Source organism: Necator americanus, chromosome X (genome assembly GCF_031761385.1).
Source record: "Necator americanus strain Aroian chromosome X, whole genome shotgun sequence".
Taxonomy (NCBI): Eukaryota; Metazoa; Nematoda; class Chromadorea; order Rhabditida; family Ancylostomatidae; genus Necator; species Necator americanus.
Genome location: NC_087376.1, coordinates 16,546,115 through 16,565,569, shown reverse-complemented (window position 1 = coordinate 16,565,569; position 19,455 = coordinate 16,546,115). Strand labels below are relative to the sequence as shown.

The 19,455-nt window shown below is 43.3% G+C and overlaps 8 protein-coding genes across 9 annotated transcripts in view; 2 read left to right on the top strand and 6 right to left on the bottom strand.

Annotated features, from left to right (window-relative positions):
• The window catches only part of RB195_023561 (uncharacterized protein), a gene marked incomplete at both ends in the record, with an annotated part of 29,285 nt that extends 18,188 nt beyond the window's left edge, over nucleotides 1–11,097 (top strand). Inside the window, 3 exons of one of the 2 annotated variants that reach the window (XM_064211041.1) lie at nucleotides 4,174–4,314; nucleotides 4,522–4,653; nucleotides 10,954–11,097. In XM_064211041.1, coding sequence (XP_064066922.1) covers nucleotides 4,174–4,314; nucleotides 4,522–4,653; nucleotides 10,954–11,097 — 417 coding nt within the window. Of the gene's footprint in view, nucleotides 1–4,173; nucleotides 4,315–4,521; nucleotides 4,654–6,328; nucleotides 6,407–10,953 lie in introns of those variants that run through there. The other variant, XM_064211042.1, reaches the window with a different exon arrangement.
• A 724-nt stretch (nucleotides 11,098–11,821) lies between these two features.
• Nucleotides 11,822–12,235, bottom strand: RB195_023560 (uncharacterized protein; the record flags this gene model as incomplete). Its single annotated transcript, XM_064211040.1, has 1 exon — nucleotides 11,822–12,235. One exon carries the CDS (start codon nucleotides 12,233–12,235, stop codon nucleotides 11,822–11,824), a length of 414 nt encoding a protein of 137 aa, XP_064066921.1.
• A 260-nt stretch (nucleotides 12,236–12,495) lies between these two features.
• RB195_023559 (uncharacterized protein) lies at nucleotides 12,496–12,867 on the bottom strand (the record flags this gene model as incomplete). The annotated part of the gene is made up of 1 exon (XM_064211039.1): nucleotides 12,496–12,867. One exon carries the CDS (start codon nucleotides 12,865–12,867, stop codon nucleotides 12,496–12,498), a length of 372 nt encoding a protein of 123 aa, XP_064066920.1.
• On the top strand, nucleotides 12,794–13,108 carry RB195_023558 (uncharacterized protein; the record flags this gene model as incomplete). The annotated part of the gene is made up of 1 exon (XM_064211038.1): nucleotides 12,794–13,108. The coding sequence occupies one exon, from the start codon at nucleotides 12,794–12,796 to the stop codon at nucleotides 13,106–13,108; it is 315 nt and encodes a 104-aa protein (XP_064066919.1).
• Nucleotides 13,109–13,426: 318 nt separating this feature from the next.
• Nucleotides 13,427–13,834, bottom strand: RB195_023557 (uncharacterized protein; the record flags this gene model as incomplete). Its single annotated transcript, XM_013447897.2, has 1 exon — nucleotides 13,427–13,834. The coding sequence occupies one exon, from the start codon at nucleotides 13,832–13,834 to the stop codon at nucleotides 13,427–13,429; it is 408 nt and encodes a 135-aa protein (XP_013303351.2).
• Nucleotides 13,835–14,170: 336 nt separating this feature from the next.
• RB195_023556 (uncharacterized protein) lies at nucleotides 14,171–14,521 on the bottom strand (the record flags this gene model as incomplete). The annotated part of the gene is made up of 1 exon (XM_064211037.1): nucleotides 14,171–14,521. One exon carries the CDS (start codon nucleotides 14,519–14,521, stop codon nucleotides 14,171–14,173), a length of 351 nt encoding a protein of 116 aa, XP_064066918.1.
• Nucleotides 14,522–15,611: 1,090 nt separating this feature from the next.
• Nucleotides 15,612–16,645, bottom strand: RB195_023554 (uncharacterized protein; the record flags this gene model as incomplete). Its single annotated transcript, XM_064211035.1, has 3 exons — nucleotides 15,612–15,743; nucleotides 15,823–16,114; nucleotides 16,536–16,645. 3 exons carry the CDS (start codon nucleotides 16,643–16,645, stop codon nucleotides 15,612–15,614), a joined length of 534 nt encoding a protein of 177 aa, XP_064066916.1.
• On the bottom strand, nucleotides 15,808–16,410 carry RB195_023555 (uncharacterized protein; the record flags this gene model as incomplete). Its single annotated transcript, XM_064211036.1, has 1 exon — nucleotides 15,808–16,410. One exon carries the CDS (start codon nucleotides 16,408–16,410, stop codon nucleotides 15,808–15,810), a length of 603 nt encoding a protein of 200 aa, XP_064066917.1.
• Nucleotides 16,646–19,455: the final 2,810 nt, after the last annotated feature.

The window sequence follows — 19,455 nt, the reverse complement described above, 5'->3', positions numbered from 1 at the left end:
ATTTGCCAACTTTCATGCTATATAATAACGAGCTTATTCTGTCTGTGTATGTGTGTGTCTCAGTCAAGAAATTCCAAAAGAGAGGGAGACGAATACTATGGGGTTGGTTTGGTGCGCTGGAGCCCCAACGCGGTAGAATGGGTTTCTATGGTCCCTTCGCACTTCTATTACCTGGCATTTCTTCTAATGCTGCTAACATCCTTTCTTCAAGAAGAGGAAACGCACGTGCGAACGGCTGCTTAAATACAATACATAGTAGCCAACAGTTTTCGCTTCGACCATTGTAAACGTGAGCAAATATAAGGATCCTCGAGACCTTCAGTTGCAATAAAGGTGATTGCAAAACAGGCTGAACTCGTGAGTTTGGTTATTAGGGCCACGTGCTGGGAGTAGTAAAAAACGGCAATTTCAGTTGCAACGCGCCACTCTTGCGCACGCACCGCGTCTACGAGCGGGCGGCCGAAGGTTGAAGAGGTCTTCACACCAACCTCTTCAAGTAAAACCAAAGAATAGGTTGCTGAGCTGCTGAACGGACCGGAACGAGTACATAGAGGAGCTTTTTAACGCACCTCGTAGGAATTGAAGCAATTCCCTCGCCGTTTTTCTTAGGACGATCAGGGAGCCACCCCGAATCTCGCTATTCAAAACCCCTTTCCAGCTTTTCCCGCGGTTTCCACCACCGCGTCAGATTCGTCGTATGCTGCCTTTAAGTGAAGCAAAAAGATGGCTAAAAAGTACGAGAAACGTGAGAAAAGCTTGTGTGCATTGGTAAAATATATAACTGCACTCTTTTGTATGATCAAGCAAAAGATGTTTACGTGCAGTACTTATCAATCATGGTGCAAGTTATCAATCATTCCACTCTTCTTTGAAATAGTCACAGTTATCATTGCATTTTGTATGATTGTTAAAATTGCTAGCATACGTTGTCATTGCTATGAAATGATTAGATAACGAGGAAAATGAGTCAAGTTTGGTTCAGATTTCTCTAAAAAGTTAATTATTGATAGTTTAAGCTTTCAAGTGAAACAATCCTGCCTGATTTGTATGAATTTACTGCGGAAAGAGGTTATAGAAATCTTCTAGGCTGAAATTATTGCTGTGATAAACTGCACTAGGTGAAACCTGTATCTTCGAAGGTCGTAGAGTTATCGCGATGGGGTGCGGGACGAAAGGTACCCGTGAATACCGGCTGACAGCTCCTGTCCTCCCTTCAGCACCGCGCTCCTCCGCGTAATTGCGGCTGCCGCTCCACCAGCTAGATATCCTCCACGACCGCCTGAGATCACCTACACCCCGCCTCCCTACTGCTCTCTGATCAAAGCCGGGCGCGACGCTCGCGCCGCGCCAAAGCGGTGAATAGTGTGAATTTTGAAGAGAGGGGGAGTGAAAAACGAACTGCCGAAGCGAATTCTGATGTACGGGTATAGTAAACTAAGCGCATATTATTGGGAATAAAAGAGAAGTAGATCCTTCTATCCAATGTAACTTTACATAAGTAAAAATTATCTCAAAAAGATGCTCCAGGGGAAAGAATAACATGCATATATTTTCATGTCTTTTATATAAACTAGCAGTCCATAAGTATGTGTTTGTCACGATGCCATTCAACGAATTCGTGTTCAACTTCCAACTGCAGCAGCTATAATAACAGCAACTTTATGCGCTTATTACTTTGTATACATTCTTTAAACTCCTTTCTACATTTTACCCTTTCAAAATTTTACATAGATATAATGTTTATATAGAGCCCATGTCAAATATTTCAGTACTTGCCTGTACGTTTTATACAGTTTTATATAATAGAACTTTGTATGGTTCTTCAAAATTCTTTCAACAGCGTTTTATCACTTCATTTCTATCTATTCTCTGCATAAAATCGGCAGGATATGTGTATTAGTGGCGAACAGAGACTTTTGTATCTTCGAGATATATTTTTAGGTACAGTGTATGTCTGCGAGGCATTATTCGCGCCGTTGGATGCCAGTTTTACCCAGCTAGATAAGCAAAAACTAACCCTTAGAAAGCGAAAAAAAAGTGAAGAAGATAGTATAACACCGATCAATGGGACATTTTTTGAAACATCTCTCGCATTCCCAGAGATGAATTATTGTTTTCCACCTAACAAGTCGAAACAGAATAATTTCATTTTCACTCGCATTTCTAAATGGCATATCACTTATACAAACCTATTTCATTCTTTCCTTCTTTTTTATGAACTTACAAGCACACTTTATGTAGACCTTCGAACAACATCTAATACCAGGTACTTTCCTTTCCGTTCGATTTTAAAACCGCATCATAAGAGCTGCAGGCGCGGCAAAAAAAAAAATCGTCGTAAGAGCGGTGGACGCGGCAAAATGGGAGGGGAGGGTGGCGTGGGAGGGGCGTCTTGAAAAAGTAGAAGAAGAGGAGCTGTCAGGCTACTGTAGCGATTATGACGGTATCAGGAGACGTGCGGTGCACTTAACGACGCTCATTAGCCTCCTGGATACGCGGCGGCACATTATACGGGTACCTCTTGACCGTTCCCCATCGTGATGTTGTTTATGTATAGTTGGATCACAACGACATGGAGCTCGGTGGAGCCCTGTAAGTGGCTGCAAGCAGCGCGAGGAGGGACGTTTGCTAGGACAACCCATCGTTGCGGTTCTCGATGGTCCCGCGTCGATCCTAACCGCTCTGAGCGCAGCCGCTAACGATGGTGCACTGAGTTTCATGTCGTTTTGACCCGACTATATGAGCCTAAATCACTACAGCATTTGCTAGTGGAAATAAAATTACTTAGGCAGGACATATGATACATATGCATATCATGCGTTTTTACAACTGTTGACCAGAAACCGTAAACTACTGAGTTTAGAGAGTTAATGTAAAACAATAGCAGTTACACCACCAACGCGATTGTGAGATTATCCTCAATAAGCGCTCCAAAAAAAGGTATGTCTTTGTGTTCCTTGAGAGGACAAAAACCACTGGCGAGCAACTTTAGTGTCACAACCATTCTTCTTATTATCATTCGTTAATAATCTATTAATTAGCCAATTAGTTCCCACAAAATCAAATGGTAATGGAGTGATCTTCCTTGGAAAGCGTCACGAGAAACAAAGCAGATCTCGTCAACACCGCACCAGACATCACCTCCTTCATTACTGTCTCCACGACGTTCTACTTGTTAACCTTGTAAGATCTTGAAGTAAGCTAACAACACGTATTTTCCTGTCCTATGCTCTACTTCATACTCCAAGCAGGAAGTGCGAAATGATATTGTTGGATCAAAATTCTCCTCTGATTTTCTTACTACTCCGACTCAGACGTATCGAAACAAGTAAAACATTGAAGCTACATGATTATTGCGTGCATACAATCGCATTCTTCATTCCTAGCTAATGAATAAAACACCTGTAGATAGTTCCCAGATTATAAGATGCATTGTTTCTGCAGGTGACTCATGAAGAACTAATGATTGTCCTCGCCAAGAATAATCGGCGAGAATGTATGCGTTCGCACTGAAAATTTCAAGCCGATTCAGCAATTATGAGGAGAGGAATGTATTCGGGGAAAAAAACGAGATGAAGCCCGGGACAGTTGCGTAAGCGGTTGAACACATAACTTACAAGAACACACATTTCATGAACATGTCCAGAACAGATCATAACAGGCATAACAAAACATTATCTCCAATACAACTGAGTTTAATAGAGAAGAAGAGAGAAAACGTTGTGGTAGGAGAAAAGAAAATGAAAGCGGATGGAGGATGGCCAGTGAGCTACGGAACTGACCCGTTTTCTCTCCTTGTTTCTTTTTTCTATGAAAGGCGTAAAGAAGAGACGCGCGTTATTAATGGCGACTGTTATCGCTAGTTTTAAACAGTGGCTGGCGACCGCTGATGTTGCCTACCATTTCCACACTTTTCCTACACTTGCACTTAGCATGAGATGCGTGTGACAACGAAATATTACGGCCTCGATTTAATCATATCCATGTTATCAAGCTTTTGGAGTATGAAAGTTTTTTGGGAGTCGTATTGTGTGGCACTCATCAGTACAAATAATAGTTCATTCAGAATATTTGGTCACCGATTGTTTTTGACATTTTTTTTTTGTTCATGGCTTCGAAGAGTTGTCGGCTTACATTTCTAGGCTTCTGTTCGTCATAATGAATTGTTTGTAGATACTTCACATAGCGTTCATGTTTGGTTTTCGCCGATGTGGCAAATTGACTTCTGGAGGTCTGTTCATGTCATGGTTACTGTTTACTATTTGTGGTCTCCCTGAGATGATATACTGGCTGCATGTCAGTTGGAATTTGGAGGTAACGCGACCTTCATATCTTAAAGATTGCATGCAAGCATGCCAGCTGTAGGAGTGTCACGTGAGCAGTCTCCACCACCTGTCAGCACACAGGTTGTGGGTCAAATTAGCTAACATGGCACTCACATTCAGTGAGGAAAGTCTGCGAGATGTACGGTGTTTCGAGAGCTGTCCGTATCGATTTTCTCTAATTGAAAGTATCTTGCAGGATTATTGTGATTTGACCTTTTCTCAGTGGTTCACTCACATACTGTGGTGGCCAATATGTTTGACTGAGCTCATATTCCACTGTTTTGCCGACTCTCCTCCGCTGCCTTGGAAAGCCATCAACGAAGAAAAAGTGAGTTGTTCTTCGCTTACTCCGTCTCTGCGTGTATGTTTCAGAAACATCACTTGGGGACTACAATGATTTTTACTGTCACTCTAGCAGAGCTTTTTTTTCTCGCAACAAAGACTGCCCGAAGGGTTCCACCACCGCTGATAAAATACTAGTGCGTGTAGTGCCCCCAAGAATCGCCTGTGTGGAAAGCGAGTAATACAATCTTTAATAGCAACCGTTACATAGTAGAGAATGAATAGCAGGAATACTGCAAAGTCAACCTTTTGCGATTACTGGCAGCCAACTGGCCCGTTCGATATCTATAAGTGGGATATAAGCGCGATAATATATATCATGATATATAATAATGGGCTTATTATGCCACGTGTGTGTGGTGTGTGGTGTGTGTGTGTGTCAGTACGAAATTCAAAAAGGGAGTGTGACGGGTCCACCGGCGCCAGACACCTCTAGGAGCGGGTGCGACAGGTCTACCGGCGTCGGATTGGCGCGCCGGCGCCAGACACCTCTGGAAGCGGGTGCGACGGGTCCACCGGCGCCGGATACCTATACAAGGGGATGTGACGGGTCCACCGGCTCCAGATACCTATAGAAGGGGGTGCGACGGGTCCACCGGCGTCGTATTGGTGGGCCGGAGCCAGAAAGCTATAAAATGGTGTAAGACGGGTCCACCGGCGTCGGGTTGGCGCGCCGGTGCCAGAAAGCTATAGAAGGAGGGGTGACGGGTCCACCGGCGTCGGATTAGTGCGCAATAACTTCGTGTGCATGACGCAAAAGATACATGGTTGCAGCCGTTTCATAGCAGTGCCACTGGGCGCTTTGCTTTTCACTTTTATGACTCCTCCGCGTGCCTATTTCTTTCTTCGTTCGCCTCAAGTTTGTAGCATGCCGTTCTCAGAAAGTGGAAACACGCATGCAAACGACTGCTTAAATAGTAGGAAGATTTTTAGATGTGATTTTTAGATGTGCCAAAACATCATTCTTTGATAGCTGTTCATAGAAAACAGGAGGAAAACCTATATTTCGCGTGATACTTTCAAATTTTGTGTGTATTGATAAGGAGTGTTAGAAGCTGAAGCTCAAATGTTCTCCAATTGTAGAACTGACGCGTTGAGAAAGAAGACTATGAAATCCTTCGCTCTCAGTTATAATATAAAAAGGGAAGAAAGACTGTTGGAGATACACAAGTCCAGTTTCACAGAAAATGCCACTACTGTTAATTTTCATTGATTAGTGAAGTGGAGCAAAGCGAACACCATAGAAAGTCTGAAGTCCGGCTTTAGCCGGACGTTCAGACGGATATATATATATATATATAAAAGATAAGCGATATAAGATATAAGCGCGCGAGCGTTTTACCGGCGCTGCCGAAACTCTGGGGATTCTAAACTGCGCATCTCAAATCTTCATACTACCAAATACTGTCACAACTACTTGCTTTCGTCAACCGTAGGAACGTTCACATACATTTCTTGTTTTGCGTTTTCCAAAAGATTATTATTAGATGTGTGCTACAAAGGTCAGCATCCCAGTTGCAAAAATATTCACACGAATAAGTTTTAGATTGAACTGACTCCTCTTTGATCAAATGAAACCCTTAGAGCTAGTCTTTAGTGCTAAATGTTACACTGATGCCAGCTCAACGTGTTTTGGGAACAGTACGATTTTCGTTTTGCAGATAAATATGCGCGAAGCTCTGGACGGCAGCGTCCTGCGAGCGGTCTGCTTGCTTGCTTCCCAAAGTGACGTGAGCTAACGTCCTCCGGACCGGTATTGGCCCAAATCTTTCGGTTGTTTTCACTCTTTTCGTCTTTTAAGTAGTGCAGTGCCAGTCATACACACAATTTGATACACCAGCAGATTTGCTGGTTATATTTCTTCATGCCTCACCTTTTTCTGTAGATTCGCCCTAGGTAAATAGCTCCGTATCACATTGCCGACATCGTTGAAGATGTATGATAGACAAAAAGGAATCTTATCTGGATCTTCGAGAAAGGTGTTGTGTCTCTCGAAGAGCACAGTTTCTAGCTGTGTACCCATTGGATATTCGTGCTTTATAGGCTAGTTTTATGAGTCATATTTATTCCGGGCTATTGAATGAAACCATTATCGCTGTCCTGCATGTTACTCATAACGGAGTTTTTCATTTTACGGATGTGCTGGAAGACAGTGGACCGAGACGTTTTTGCTGCGATTTTCGGTACCATTAAGTCTCTCATGTCAGCAAGTAAATATACACATTCAAGAAGTGGGTCATTCAGCAGCATTTAGCCTTTTTTATTTCGTTACAGTACCTCTAAGTTGTCGACAGTAATGTCTCGATCACTTGGAAATAAAGCAATTTAGGCATTCGTTTATCACCATCATAATCTGCCTAATGCTTAATCTGTACAGATTTAGGTAAGCTTGTAGCCTCGTGAGCAGTTCATAAACATTTTGCTTCCCAACGTTCGTACGTAGTGACGTAACGTGACATTCTATGAAACATGGAAACTGTTCTAAGAAGCTATTGGAATTATTGGGTTGTCCAGGGACATATTTGAAGAGCTGGTTTAGAACTATGTTAAATAACAAAGGATTCTTATCGGTGGCCTCATTACCATCCATCATGGATCTCACTCAGAGTCATAAGAATTATTAGAAGTGAAATCATTTGCAGCGAGTTTATGAGGTTCAATTAGACTTATAGAACCGGACATGCAGGTATTTCGTTCCTAAAACGTCTAGTTAGGATTTTGGTAGCCCTGGTGTTTCAATCCATACCCAATATTTAGACGGCGATACGAATTTGTAAACTCATTGACGGATGAAGTGACATAGATGCTGCAATTATTATGGTGGTGTGTCGTAAGACGCAAGACTTAAGATTTATCCAGTTGCGCAAAGGTGGCGGATCTCACGTAGGCCAGCTGCGTTTTATAACCAAGGGATTGGAGTTTATATGTTTTTTTTTTTAAAAGAAAAACGCTCTAACACGGAATATGCTGATGTTGCAAACGCATGGAACCTGTTGCCCACAGTGGGCTTAGGACTTTCTGGTTGGAATAGTGTAAACAGGAAAGGTATAGAAGACAACGATTCTTTCCAGTGTTCCTTTTTCCTTTCTTTTTCCTTCATTTGTTCTCAGTCGCACATCCTGTCATGAATCTGTAAGATTCCGTCCACTGTCTTACGTTGCACCTCCGGACTTGTTTATTGCACTTGGGGGGGGGGGGGGGGGGGGGGGTTGAGATTTACAGCGGAGAAAACATCAGTTCGAATGAACACATCGCCTATCACAGAAACACGAAATGAACTTTGTCTCGTGTTTTTAGCAGTGTTGGTTTCGTTGTAGTGTGAGCATACAATAGTTGTACTTATGGGATTACTAGCCTTTTTATGTTGGCCATGGTTTACCAACCAGCTGAACTTTTCCTGCAGTCTATACTTGGCACTAGAGCGAATAAAACCACAAATGAACTTTGACTCACTCACTGCAAATGCGATCCGGCGCAAATCGTTGACGGCATTGTTTCTCATATATACTTTCTTGGCAACGAGAACAGATCATCATTCTCGGTATTCAATGCCATCCACAAGAGTCGTTCTATTTCTTTTATCTGTCGGCTTTTTCCGGAAACACCGCCTTTCTTGTGAAGTCGTTCGTTGACTATGAAGTTGAGAATGACTTAATGTTCTTAGCAGCGGCGGAAAAAGTGTATGGTCTGTTTTTTTTTCTTTTTTTTTTGAAGTGATGTTCTGTCTCAGAGAAAGTGCTTTCTTTCGAAGAAAGGATCCATTGTGAATACAAACGAACTAGCACCATATCAATGCACCAGTGGATCTGCGGGCGGGTTGACAAAATTTCTTATGAAAGGTTTTGTTAATAATGGTTTGGCACGAGGTGGACTGTTACGTTACCGTTTTATCACATACGCTGTGCACTAGCCGATAGGTTGGCCACTGAATATAAAAACCGTGTTAAGGCTGTTAAGGATGATGAGGCTTGAGAGGATGAATCCCTTATGATTTTCCCTTTCGAGGCTCTGACGAAGGCGATAACGCCGAAACGTTAGCTGTTGGTAAAGATACCACTCTTCGCTTTAGCACAAGAAAAGTCAACGGAAGCTACATATTGATGACATTGTTTTTATAACGTCAAACAGCCAAGCAAAGAGAATGTTAGTCATTTTGGACTTAACATTTGAAAAAATTTGTCGATAACCGAGCCTGTAAAAGATGATGTTGCTAGTAAACGATTGCAGCACTTGTGCCCATCTATTTTGGAAACCCAAAAGTAATGAACTCAAAAGTAATGATCTGAGATTGGACAGGATCACTTCTTTCACCTGAAAGCTCCTTTTTCTTCGAATTGCTCGATCGTCCGTAATACTTCCATGTGTTCCGATAACGTGTAATAAGTTGTGCGCTGATCCCCGTTTCACGAGGGAAACGAAGAGCACCATTTAAAAAAATACTTCATAGGGAAATCTCTAGGCTAGTCGTCTCTTCCCGTCGTGCGTCTTCATAAATCAGTCACAAGAAACCCTGTTGCTGACAGCTTCAGTCCAACCATTTACAAGAACGTGAACTTCCAGTTGTTCGGCCCACTTCACGTTCTTTTAAATGCGACAGCGTCTGTGATTTTTAATCGTTGACGTAGAAAGGTTCTTCGACTCCTGTTTCACTTTTGTTAACGTGTGTTCACTCCTATTCCTTTGATGGAGTTTCCATTCGTGCTGGCCTTGTTTTCTCCTGGTTGGTGAAGACTCATCCGTTTTCCATAAACACCTTCTGTAGATTTATTATCAATATTCATACATGCATTGTCAAATTCGGCTAATGTCGGTTCTGCTTGGCAAATCTTAGATATTATAGAAAAGTATTATCAGCGAAACGGAATTGGTATAATTATCGGCTTTTAACCTTCACTCTCACGTTATCTTAATCAAACCTTTGCGTTGGATTCGCAAGATTGACTCTGAATATTTTGGGGTAGATTGTATCAACCTTCTCTTCTCATCGATTATGGCATTCTTACGGAATGCTGAGATTACGTTGTAAAGCTATTGCTCTCGGAGTACTTCTATATATTCTGTAGGGACGCCTTAGTTGTCCAAGACAGTTTCTGTCTCATTCGAGTCAAGGGCCTATAACTTGATGGAAGTGAGACACGGCGGCTTCTTGTGGTATCGCGATGCTTCGACAGATTCCTAAATCGTGTGTTTGTAGTAAATCGTTTTTAAAATCCTTATTGTCTGTTCTTCGTCAATTTTTTAAAATCGAATTTAGGTTGGCTCTTGTGAAGAGATTGTAGGTGACAGAGTAGTGACAGATTAGGTGATAATTGCCGATGTCAGAGAATAAAGTGTCTCGCGTTGCTCAATCCGCTTGGGATGCGCCCCCAAGTTCACTTCAATTCAGAATCGTTTGAGATCGATCATTGATGATCTTCTCCATCCCTCTTCTTAATTGAGAGGTTCCATTACGGTTCGGAGAGCATAACTACCTATGGTTGACGTAGTTTTGGCGAGCATAACGAATGCTTCTCCACTCCGCAGTTTTAGCTAATGTTGCTGCTCTTCTCTTTTTCCATTACTTTGCCGCAGCACTCGCGAGATCAAAAGTATGTTTGAGGACGTCTCTGGATCTCAGGGCTCTAGGCTGACGTATTAGCTGAATATTTTCCAAAGAGAGGACTCTCTTGTTGCTTTTAAAACTCTCAGCTTTCCCTGTTCGTGAAGATGTTCTATGAGCCGATCATATTCGTGGTCGATGTTGTTCATTGCGCTATCTTCCGAAAAGCCGAGTTAAAAATTGATTTCTCGGTTAATGATGGTCATGGAATTTTGTTTTTTGAACTTACCACTTCCTTTCTTTTCTGTGTGAAGGAAATATTTTCTGGAGTGAAATTGTGGTCACATCCCACCCAGAACGTTGATGCAACGTAGGTAAAACTTTCCACTAAATACGACGAATTCTTTTTTCTTCGTTGGTTAGTTCCGCCTCCAGCGTTAAGAGGAGTGCTTTTCGAGTTTCGAGTTTTTGTGGATTATGTTCTTGTTCATCATGGTAAATTTAAAGAGCTTCTCACCTTTCTCGTTTCGCTGCTTACTAAGTCCCGATATGAAGTTCTTCTACCATTCTTCTGTGGTCAATTCTAGAGTTCAAAACAATGATCGTGTAGAATTAATTATTTTCTCTGTAGAACCCTTTTATGCCCAAGTAGAAAGTTTTGACTTCCTTTTTTTCGGTGCTAGAAGTTGGAGTGTAAGCGACGAAGATTATCAGAAGTGAAATTGACCCATATATCCTCATCTGTAGGTGTCCGATTGGAGTCGCCAGTTGTTTGAAAGAATTGACGTTGATTACCGCACTAGTATTGACGAGGATACCGACTCCACCAACCCCTCAACTGTTTCTGGGAACAGTTCTTCACCAGTGTCACTGACGACGTTCATTGAGTGATGGCGTCTCTTTTCGATCAGTTCGATTACCTCTTACTTCCCTGGCGTCGGCGTTCCAGCTAGTTCTTCCGGATCCAGGTGACTCTTTTCTATTACTGTAGTCAGGAATATTTTTTAAAGACCCATTGGCAGGTTGCTAGCCATTGTGATATCATTTTATACTGGCAACATTATCTCGAGTAGTTTCCGTGTAACCTATGAAAAGCCGTTTTGTACCGAGGACATCTTAGTTGACCAAGTCTTTCATAACCATTTACTTCTCAATTAAATTAAAGTGTTTTATGTAGTAGGTAGAAGTGACATAGTGCACTTTCAAGATACTATGCGATATAATATGAAAAAGATATGCATAATTCTGCACAGTCTTTTTCAAAGCGCCGTTCCCTGTCTTGTCTCCTCTTCTTCGACTGTTTTTTCTTTTCAATCCTATTAGAGATCTTGTGTGAAGTGTGAATGTGGAAAGTGTGAACTGTGTGATCCTGCTGACTGACAGCAGCAGATCGAGCACTAGTAGGCGGTGTCTCCCAGAATCCTTCTATTGTATAAAAATACGGTACTGTTCGTCTTTCACTGGATGCATCGATGACGACTGTTGTTGGTGGATTCTTCAGATGTTCGGATTTCATTCTATCAATTCTTCTATCGGATGTCACATGCTGTCGTCATCATATCTTTATATAAAGCAGTGATCCGTCCGTCTACCCATCAATTTATCCGATGAGAATTTACGTCACCTTGATCATCTTGACTCCCGTTGACCTTCGAACTGGTCGCCAATAATTCTTCCATTTGTCCCGATTGCGTGCCAGAGTAGCCCAGTGGTTCCTCCTTTCGCGTGGGATACAAAGAGCATCATAATTTTCTTTGAAGGACTTCGTGAAGAAATATGACCATCGGGTCGGCGGTCTTCCTCTAGTGCGCTTAATATCGCGGGGAACCCAGTCGCTCACGGCTCTGGTCCAATGGTTGAAGTGAAGCTGAAGACCGATGCATCCACATGTTTCGTCGAATTCGGTCAGCATTCGTTCCGCTTGGCTGATGCTAGGTGTTATCAGTACGATGTCATCAGCAAAGCGCAAATGGTGTAGCTGCCGACCATCAATCTTCACTCCCATGTCGTCCGATTCCAACTTTCGCATTGCGTTCTCGAGGGTGGCTGTGAATATTTTGGGTGAAATTGTTTCACCCTGTCGGACCCCCCCCCCCCCCTCTTCACGTCAATGATGATGTTCTTGTAGAATGGCGACATTCCGGTCGTGAAGTTACTGTACAACTCTTGAAGTACCTTTATGTACTGAGTAGAGACGTCTTGGTTGTCCAAGGCTTCCACGACCGCTTCCGTCTCAACTGAGTCGAAGGCCTTCTTCAAGCCGATGAAGGTGAGACAGAACGGCATCTATTACTCTCGTAATACCTCGGTGAGTTTCGAAACAGTGTGAATGTGGTCAATCGTGCTGAATCCTTTTCGAAACCCTTCTTGCTCGCATGGCTGTCCTTCATCCAAGACTTTTTCAATCCTATTAAGGATCATTCTTGTAAAGAGCTCATAGATGACGGACAGTAAGCAGATTGGACGATAGTTGCCGATGTCATGTGGATCTCCCTTTTTGTACAACAACACGGTTTTGCTGGTCTTCCACTGTTTAGGAACCTTGCATTCCGACAGATAACGTGTAAAGAGCCTCGCCAGGGTGTTGATGAGTACTGGCGGAAGGCTCTTCAGGTGTTCTGGTCTTATTCTGTCGAGACCGGGTGCCGTACATGATAGCATATCGTATTTCGGACGGGAGAACCTCTGGAATGACTTGTCCGTCTTCCCTCAGATGGTGAGGAGGCAAGTGGACATGGCTGTCGAAGAGATCAGAGTAGAAGTCTCGATGCAGTGGTTGTTCCCCTCGGGTTCCGGAGAGCAGTCATCCTCGTCTTGCGACTGGCGAAGTCTCGACAGGCATAGCGGATACTTTTCCCCGCCTCTGCGACTTCAGCCAGCACTTCTGCTCTTCTCTCTTTAAGGTCTTCCTTTATCGCTTCTCTCCAAAGCCTTGCGAGCTCGGACGTGAGTTCTTGGTTCCTTGCGGCTCGTGTTGCTCTACGCTGGCGTATCAGCTCAAGAGTTTTAAGAGACAGGCGTCTCTTGGTGGTTTTAAAGCGTAGCGAGGAGATCCCAGTTAATGATAGTTCTGGGATTTCGCTCTCTGAACTTGGCGAACTCTCTTCTCTGCTTGTGAAAGAAAATATTCCTCGGAGGAGGCGATAGTCCGATCCCGTAAAGAACTTTGGCACAACAGCGACGTCCGTCAGGCAGAACCTTTTATTGACGATGATGTGGTCTATTTCACTGCGCTACCCTCCACCGGGTGACTCCACGTCCATCGTAGAGAGGAGGGCTTCCGAAATTGTGAATTTCCGCGGATGGTCTTAGTCGTCATGATGAACTCGGAGAGCCTCTCCCCCTGTTCATTCCGTTGTAGGCCGTGGGTCTCGATGTGAAGTCCCTCAGGCGTTCTTGTTGGGCCAACTTTGGCGTTGAAATCGCCAATTATGACCTTGTAGAAGGCATGATCTTCTCGATAGAACTTTTCCAGGTCCATATAGAAAGCTTCGACTTCTTCTTCGTGGCTTGATGTTGGAGCGTAAGCGACGAAGATAGTCAAAGCTGGTGTTGGACCACATCTTCTCATCCGCAGACGTCCAGTTCGGGTCGTAAGTTGTTCGAAATAGTCGAAGTTCTTTGCCATACTCGTGTTGACGAGGAGAATTTACGTACACATCAGAATATGCGTAAGTACAGATTTGAAGACGGGAAGCAACTGTTAATCTTCTTGAATGTGTTACATGTTATTTCACATGGAATCTTGCCTGCAGGTATTCACAATGCCATTTGAATACAATGTATCACGAAACCGACGGTTTTGAAATCTTTCCATGAATAGATAGGGCAGGAGTGTAGTAAACAACTGTAGGCGTGATCGCACTCAATCCATAGTGATCTAGAACACGCGTGTGAAACAGGCGTAGTTGTTTCTCCAACGTTGGTCCAACGCCTCTGGTCCAACGGTTGTCGTTAAACCGCATCAGATGTCCGGCCACCTTATTTTACTTTCCTTGGCAAACGCGGCGTCTCTAATCTTCGATCGCTGAAGAAGGAGAGAACTTCGAACCCCGTCCCTCACTTGCGTGAAGCGGTATACTCCTAGCATCACTCTCTCAATTGCGCATTCAATGACGCTCACAGCGTTTTCTTGATGCTTGCGAAATGTCCACGTTTCCGAAGCATAGGTCAAAGCAGGAAGTACGGTGGTGTTGAAGAAGTGAACACGGAGCCGGGTGTGCTTGGTCTTCTTCAGTACATCCTCGATGCTCGCATACGCTTCCCAAGCCGCTCGCCTCCTCCTGCCCAGCTCCGGAGTCAGGTCATTCACCATGTTCATCTCCCATCCCAGATAAACGTAGCTAGTGCATTCGTATTATTTCAGTTTTATTAAGTGAATAACAAGCATCGGATCACGAAAGGGTTGCACGCCTTTAATCGCGTTTCAAAGTGCATCATAGAGGGCATGGATGCAATCAAGTCTGTTTCTAACGTCTTTTTTTCCCGGACTACCAGGTGGAAATGAGCATCATCACGCTAATCGTGAACGGCACCTCTATCCCCATCTATATGTGGGTGTCATTGTTCTAGATCTGGATAGTAAGATTACCATCGCAGAAGACAGTGAGATACTATGTTAGAACATCAAAACTTTCGAATTTGCAGCTACTTTTGAAAATTAATTCTTGTTGTCAGTCTAAACAACGCTAGTAATTCCTTCATCTGTCCCGGTCGCGTGCAGAAGTGGTTCATCCTTTTGTAAGCGACACGAACAGCATCATATTTTTTTCAAGTGAGTTCGTGAAGTGATCTGACCAGCGGCTTGGTAGTTTCTCCATAATGCATTTGATATCTCCTTCAACACAGGAACCCACCCAGTTGCTTACAGGTCTTCTATAACGGTTGTCATTGAAACGCATAATGTGTTCAGCCCACTTTTGCTCTTATTTTCTTCAGCAAATGCGAAAGCAAACGGTATCTCTAATCTTCGTTCTCTGATATCGTAGGACAGAAGATCGTATCCCCTCCATCACCTAAAGCGAGACGCTCTTTGCATCATACTTTCAGCTGAGCGTTCAATGATGCTAACCTAACTGCGAAGTACCAAGTCTTTTCACGTATAGGCCGGAGCAGGAAGTATGGTGGAGCTGGGAAGGGTGAGCACGAAGTCGGGTGTTCCTGATCTTTTTCACTACCCTTTGAGTGCCTTTATACGCTCCCAAACCCTCCCATATTCTTCCGCCCGACGCGATGTTTAAGTCGTTTGTCACGTTCGTTTGTCTATCTACATATACAAACTTGGAGCATTCGGAAATGTTTTGCTAAGAGTGACCCATCCGTTCTTCATAAAGATTTCTATGCAGATTTGGCTGACGATCGATCTTTTTTCGCCATTTGTTCCGCTTTGTTGTTGCTAGATTTTATCAGAACGAGTTCATGAGCGAAACGAATATGATGTAGTTACCATCCACCTTCATTCCCATGTTATCCATTCCAACTTTCGGCATTGCGTTCCCGAGACCGGCTGCAAACATTTTGGATGGAATTATATCAACCTGTTGGAATCCTCTTTGGAATATGACGTTGAGCAATGATACGGTTACGGTTGAGTTTGTTGTATTACTCTCGGAGCACCTTTATGTACTGCGTGGGGACTCTTTGGTTGTCCGAAAGTTCCAAGATCCTTTCAGTCTCAATTGAATCAACGGCCTTCTCTAAATCGAGGAAATCGAGACACAGTGGCATCTTGTACTCTCGTGATACCTCGATGAGTCTCGAAACAGCGTGAATATGGTCAATCGTGCTGAATCCTTTTTGAAACGCTGTTTGCTTGCTTGCATGGCTGTCCTTCATGCTACATGATCTTCTGTCTTTGTAGTCTCCTTCAGTTCTGTCAGACGTTTTTCCGGAGCCAATTTTGGAATAACTGAAAATGACCTTGTGGAGGGTACTATCTATTAACTCTAGGTCTGTATGGAAAGCTTCGACTTCTTCGTAGCGTGGTGTTGGAGCGTAAGCAACGAAGATAGTCAGAGCTCGCGTTATTCCATATCCTCTAGTCGGTAAACTTTGATTCGCGTCGTCAGTTATTTGAAAGAACCGATGTTCACACTTGCCACACTCATGCTGAAGAAGGGGGCGGGTACCACAGGGTCCTCCGTTACTGTAGCATGTTCCTAGCAGCATTTCTCCATCATATGCTGTGTTCGTGTTCGGTGGCATCGCCCCATCATAGTCGGTCCGATGACATCATACTTGATCTATTTAATATGCGTCCTTAAATATTCAATGGTTGCTTCCAATGCTAGTGTATGTGCGTCATAGGGCCGTCATCCTAGTCCCATTACGTTTCGGCGGCCTGCATGATTCCTGCAACGCCGTCCTTCCTAACACTGCCATTCCCATAGTCTATCGCACTTGTGGCCATATCAGGCTCTCCTTCATAGTCCGTATACATCTTCTTAGTCCTATATTCAGCGTAAAATTCGAAACCCTTAAGCAGGTTGCCGCCCTCTAGTCCCAAGAGTTTTGTAGAACGAAGTTTTGGGAGCGTCCTCCCGTAGCGGACAAGTGAGGCTTATTTGTTGGAGGCGACTCCATAGTGTCTCCCTTGCATTTCCCGGTCACTTGAATGCAAGGTTTTATCTGCACCGACGTGCAAAATAGGAAGGTACTATGAGTTAATATTCGCACAGGAAAATCAAGGAGTCAGTCCTCTGTATCTACCTGCGTCCCAGTGCAGGCAAAAGGTTGCTTGTGGTCCGCGGTTAACCCTCTTTCGCCACCGCGTAACCTCGTGGCTCACCGGCTGTGATCCTCCTAATGAAGGAGATCTATGGGAAATTTCAGAATAATCCTGCGAAATGTTCCAGCACTTACTGAGTCGTTTAGAGAATAATTTTGTGAAGTGTGTTTGCATGTCTGTCTGGTTGTCAGCGCATTTGTTCTCTTCTCTTGATCTACTTCTTCAACGGCATTAGAAAAGCGGCAGTGAGATCTAAACCTACGCTGATTACGAACACGATAACCGCTTCGAGAGGCGAAAATATTGATCTTGCCAATTTGGTTGACTATTATGCGCTTTCATCTCGGGTTCAATGGAACATTGCTAAAGTTTTAGCATACGTGATGATATTTGCAGCTTAGGCGAAATTACGGATTTTCTTAACTTTTTGTTTTTTATGCACTTTTCCCCTTTCCGCAATAGGACTTAAGGTTTTCACACACGTCAATTACGAATGCAGTAATCGACGCAGAGAAAAGCATATAATCTACTGCGGGCAACGTTGCAGGTTCGCAAACGGTTGCGGACATCATTCATTAGGCTTTGTCAGCTCTCAAACACTATGGCAACAACGTTTCTGGTTTTCGTTCGAAACAAATGTTTCGAACATGGGGCGCTTTTTCAGTGCCCAATCGAGTACTCTCTAACTAATCTGTATAAAGTGAAGATAGTTATGGCAGTTTTGTTCCCTTCACTGCATTGCTAGATCCTTAAAAGGACTGCGTTATTTGAGAGGATACTTGTTCTAAGGGGTGGTAATAGAAGCAGTGAATTTCTGCAACTTAGCATACGTTTTCAGTCTAGTTTTTTTTTTTTGCCAGATATTTGCAGCAGGGGGCGGGTGTAGTGTAGCGGTTAGAGCTTCTGATTCCTGCACGATCGATCGGAGGTTCTAATCCGCTCTAGTGCTCACCAAGCATTTCATTCCTCCGGGGTCGATAAATTGGTATCAGACTGTCTGGGAGGATAAAAACACTGACTTCACACATCGACTAGCTACCGCAAGTCATTGTATAGGCCACTTACACGTTCGTAAACCTCAAACGATTCTAAATTGATGGGACCTTCAGGGCGTATTTCAAGCGGATTGACTAACGCCAGACACTTTATCCTTTATCCTTTGTTTGCCACAACTTTCTTCCTGTTTCACGTTATGCTGTAATTAATCTGTGTGCTTCGTGGCGGACTACTTCTGTAATATAATGTGATGTAAATAATGTATATTGTGAAGCAAATTCTTCTCGTGATGATCCGTCTCTAGAACTCTACTGAAAACTTATATAACACCAGCCTGAACATCCGGCTAAAGCCGGACTTCAGGCTTATTTTGGTGTTCTCTTCGCTCGCTTTCACCGAGCAGTAAGAGAAATAAAACAGTCGATTTTTTGGAAAATTAGAATTCCTTTTTTATCAACGCTTTCTTCAATTTTTTAACCCAAAAATTTAAGCATAGATGTAAGATTTTATGGTTTTTCCCTAAACGAGCCGGTTCTATATTTAGAGAACAATAGAACTTATTATATAGCATGATTGTAAAGTTTATTTACTCCACTAACATATGAGAGAAACTAACGTGCCTTATCAAAGCCAACATACAAAGTTACATAACTTTAGACAATGGTGAAAAAGTAGAGTGCTCGCCTATCAGATACATGGCAATGGTTCGGCACCTCACCGGTGCCATGTTTTGCATCATTATGGAGTATTTTCGTGACACACAGACAAACACACACACACACACACACACACACACACACACACACACACACACACACACACACACACACACACACACACACACACACACACACATACACACACGTACACACACACACACACACACACACACACATACACACACGTACACACACGTAAACACACGTACACACACGTAAACACACGTACACACACGTAAACACACGTACACACACGTAAACACACGTACACACACGTAAACACACGTACACACACGTAAACACACGTACACACACGTAAACACACGTACACACACGTACACACACATACACACACGTACACACGCATACACACACATACACACACGTACACACACGTAAACACACGTACACACACGTAAACACACGTACACACACGTACACACACATACACATACACATACACACGTACACACATACACACACATACACATACACATACACACATACACACATACACACACACATACACATACATACACACACACATACACACACACATACACATACATACACACACATACACACACACATACACACATATACACATACACACACGGACTAAGCACGTTATTATATAGCATGATTATATTAAATACATGACTTACCTGACTTGACTTAAAGGCATCACCTCACGAATGTGGGGTGGAACTCGTCGTAGAAAACAGCGTCGCGAAACGTTCGTAGTCATCGTAGAGAATAGCGTCTCAGAACGCTCGAAGTTCTGTTGTGCACGCGTCGCATCTTCCG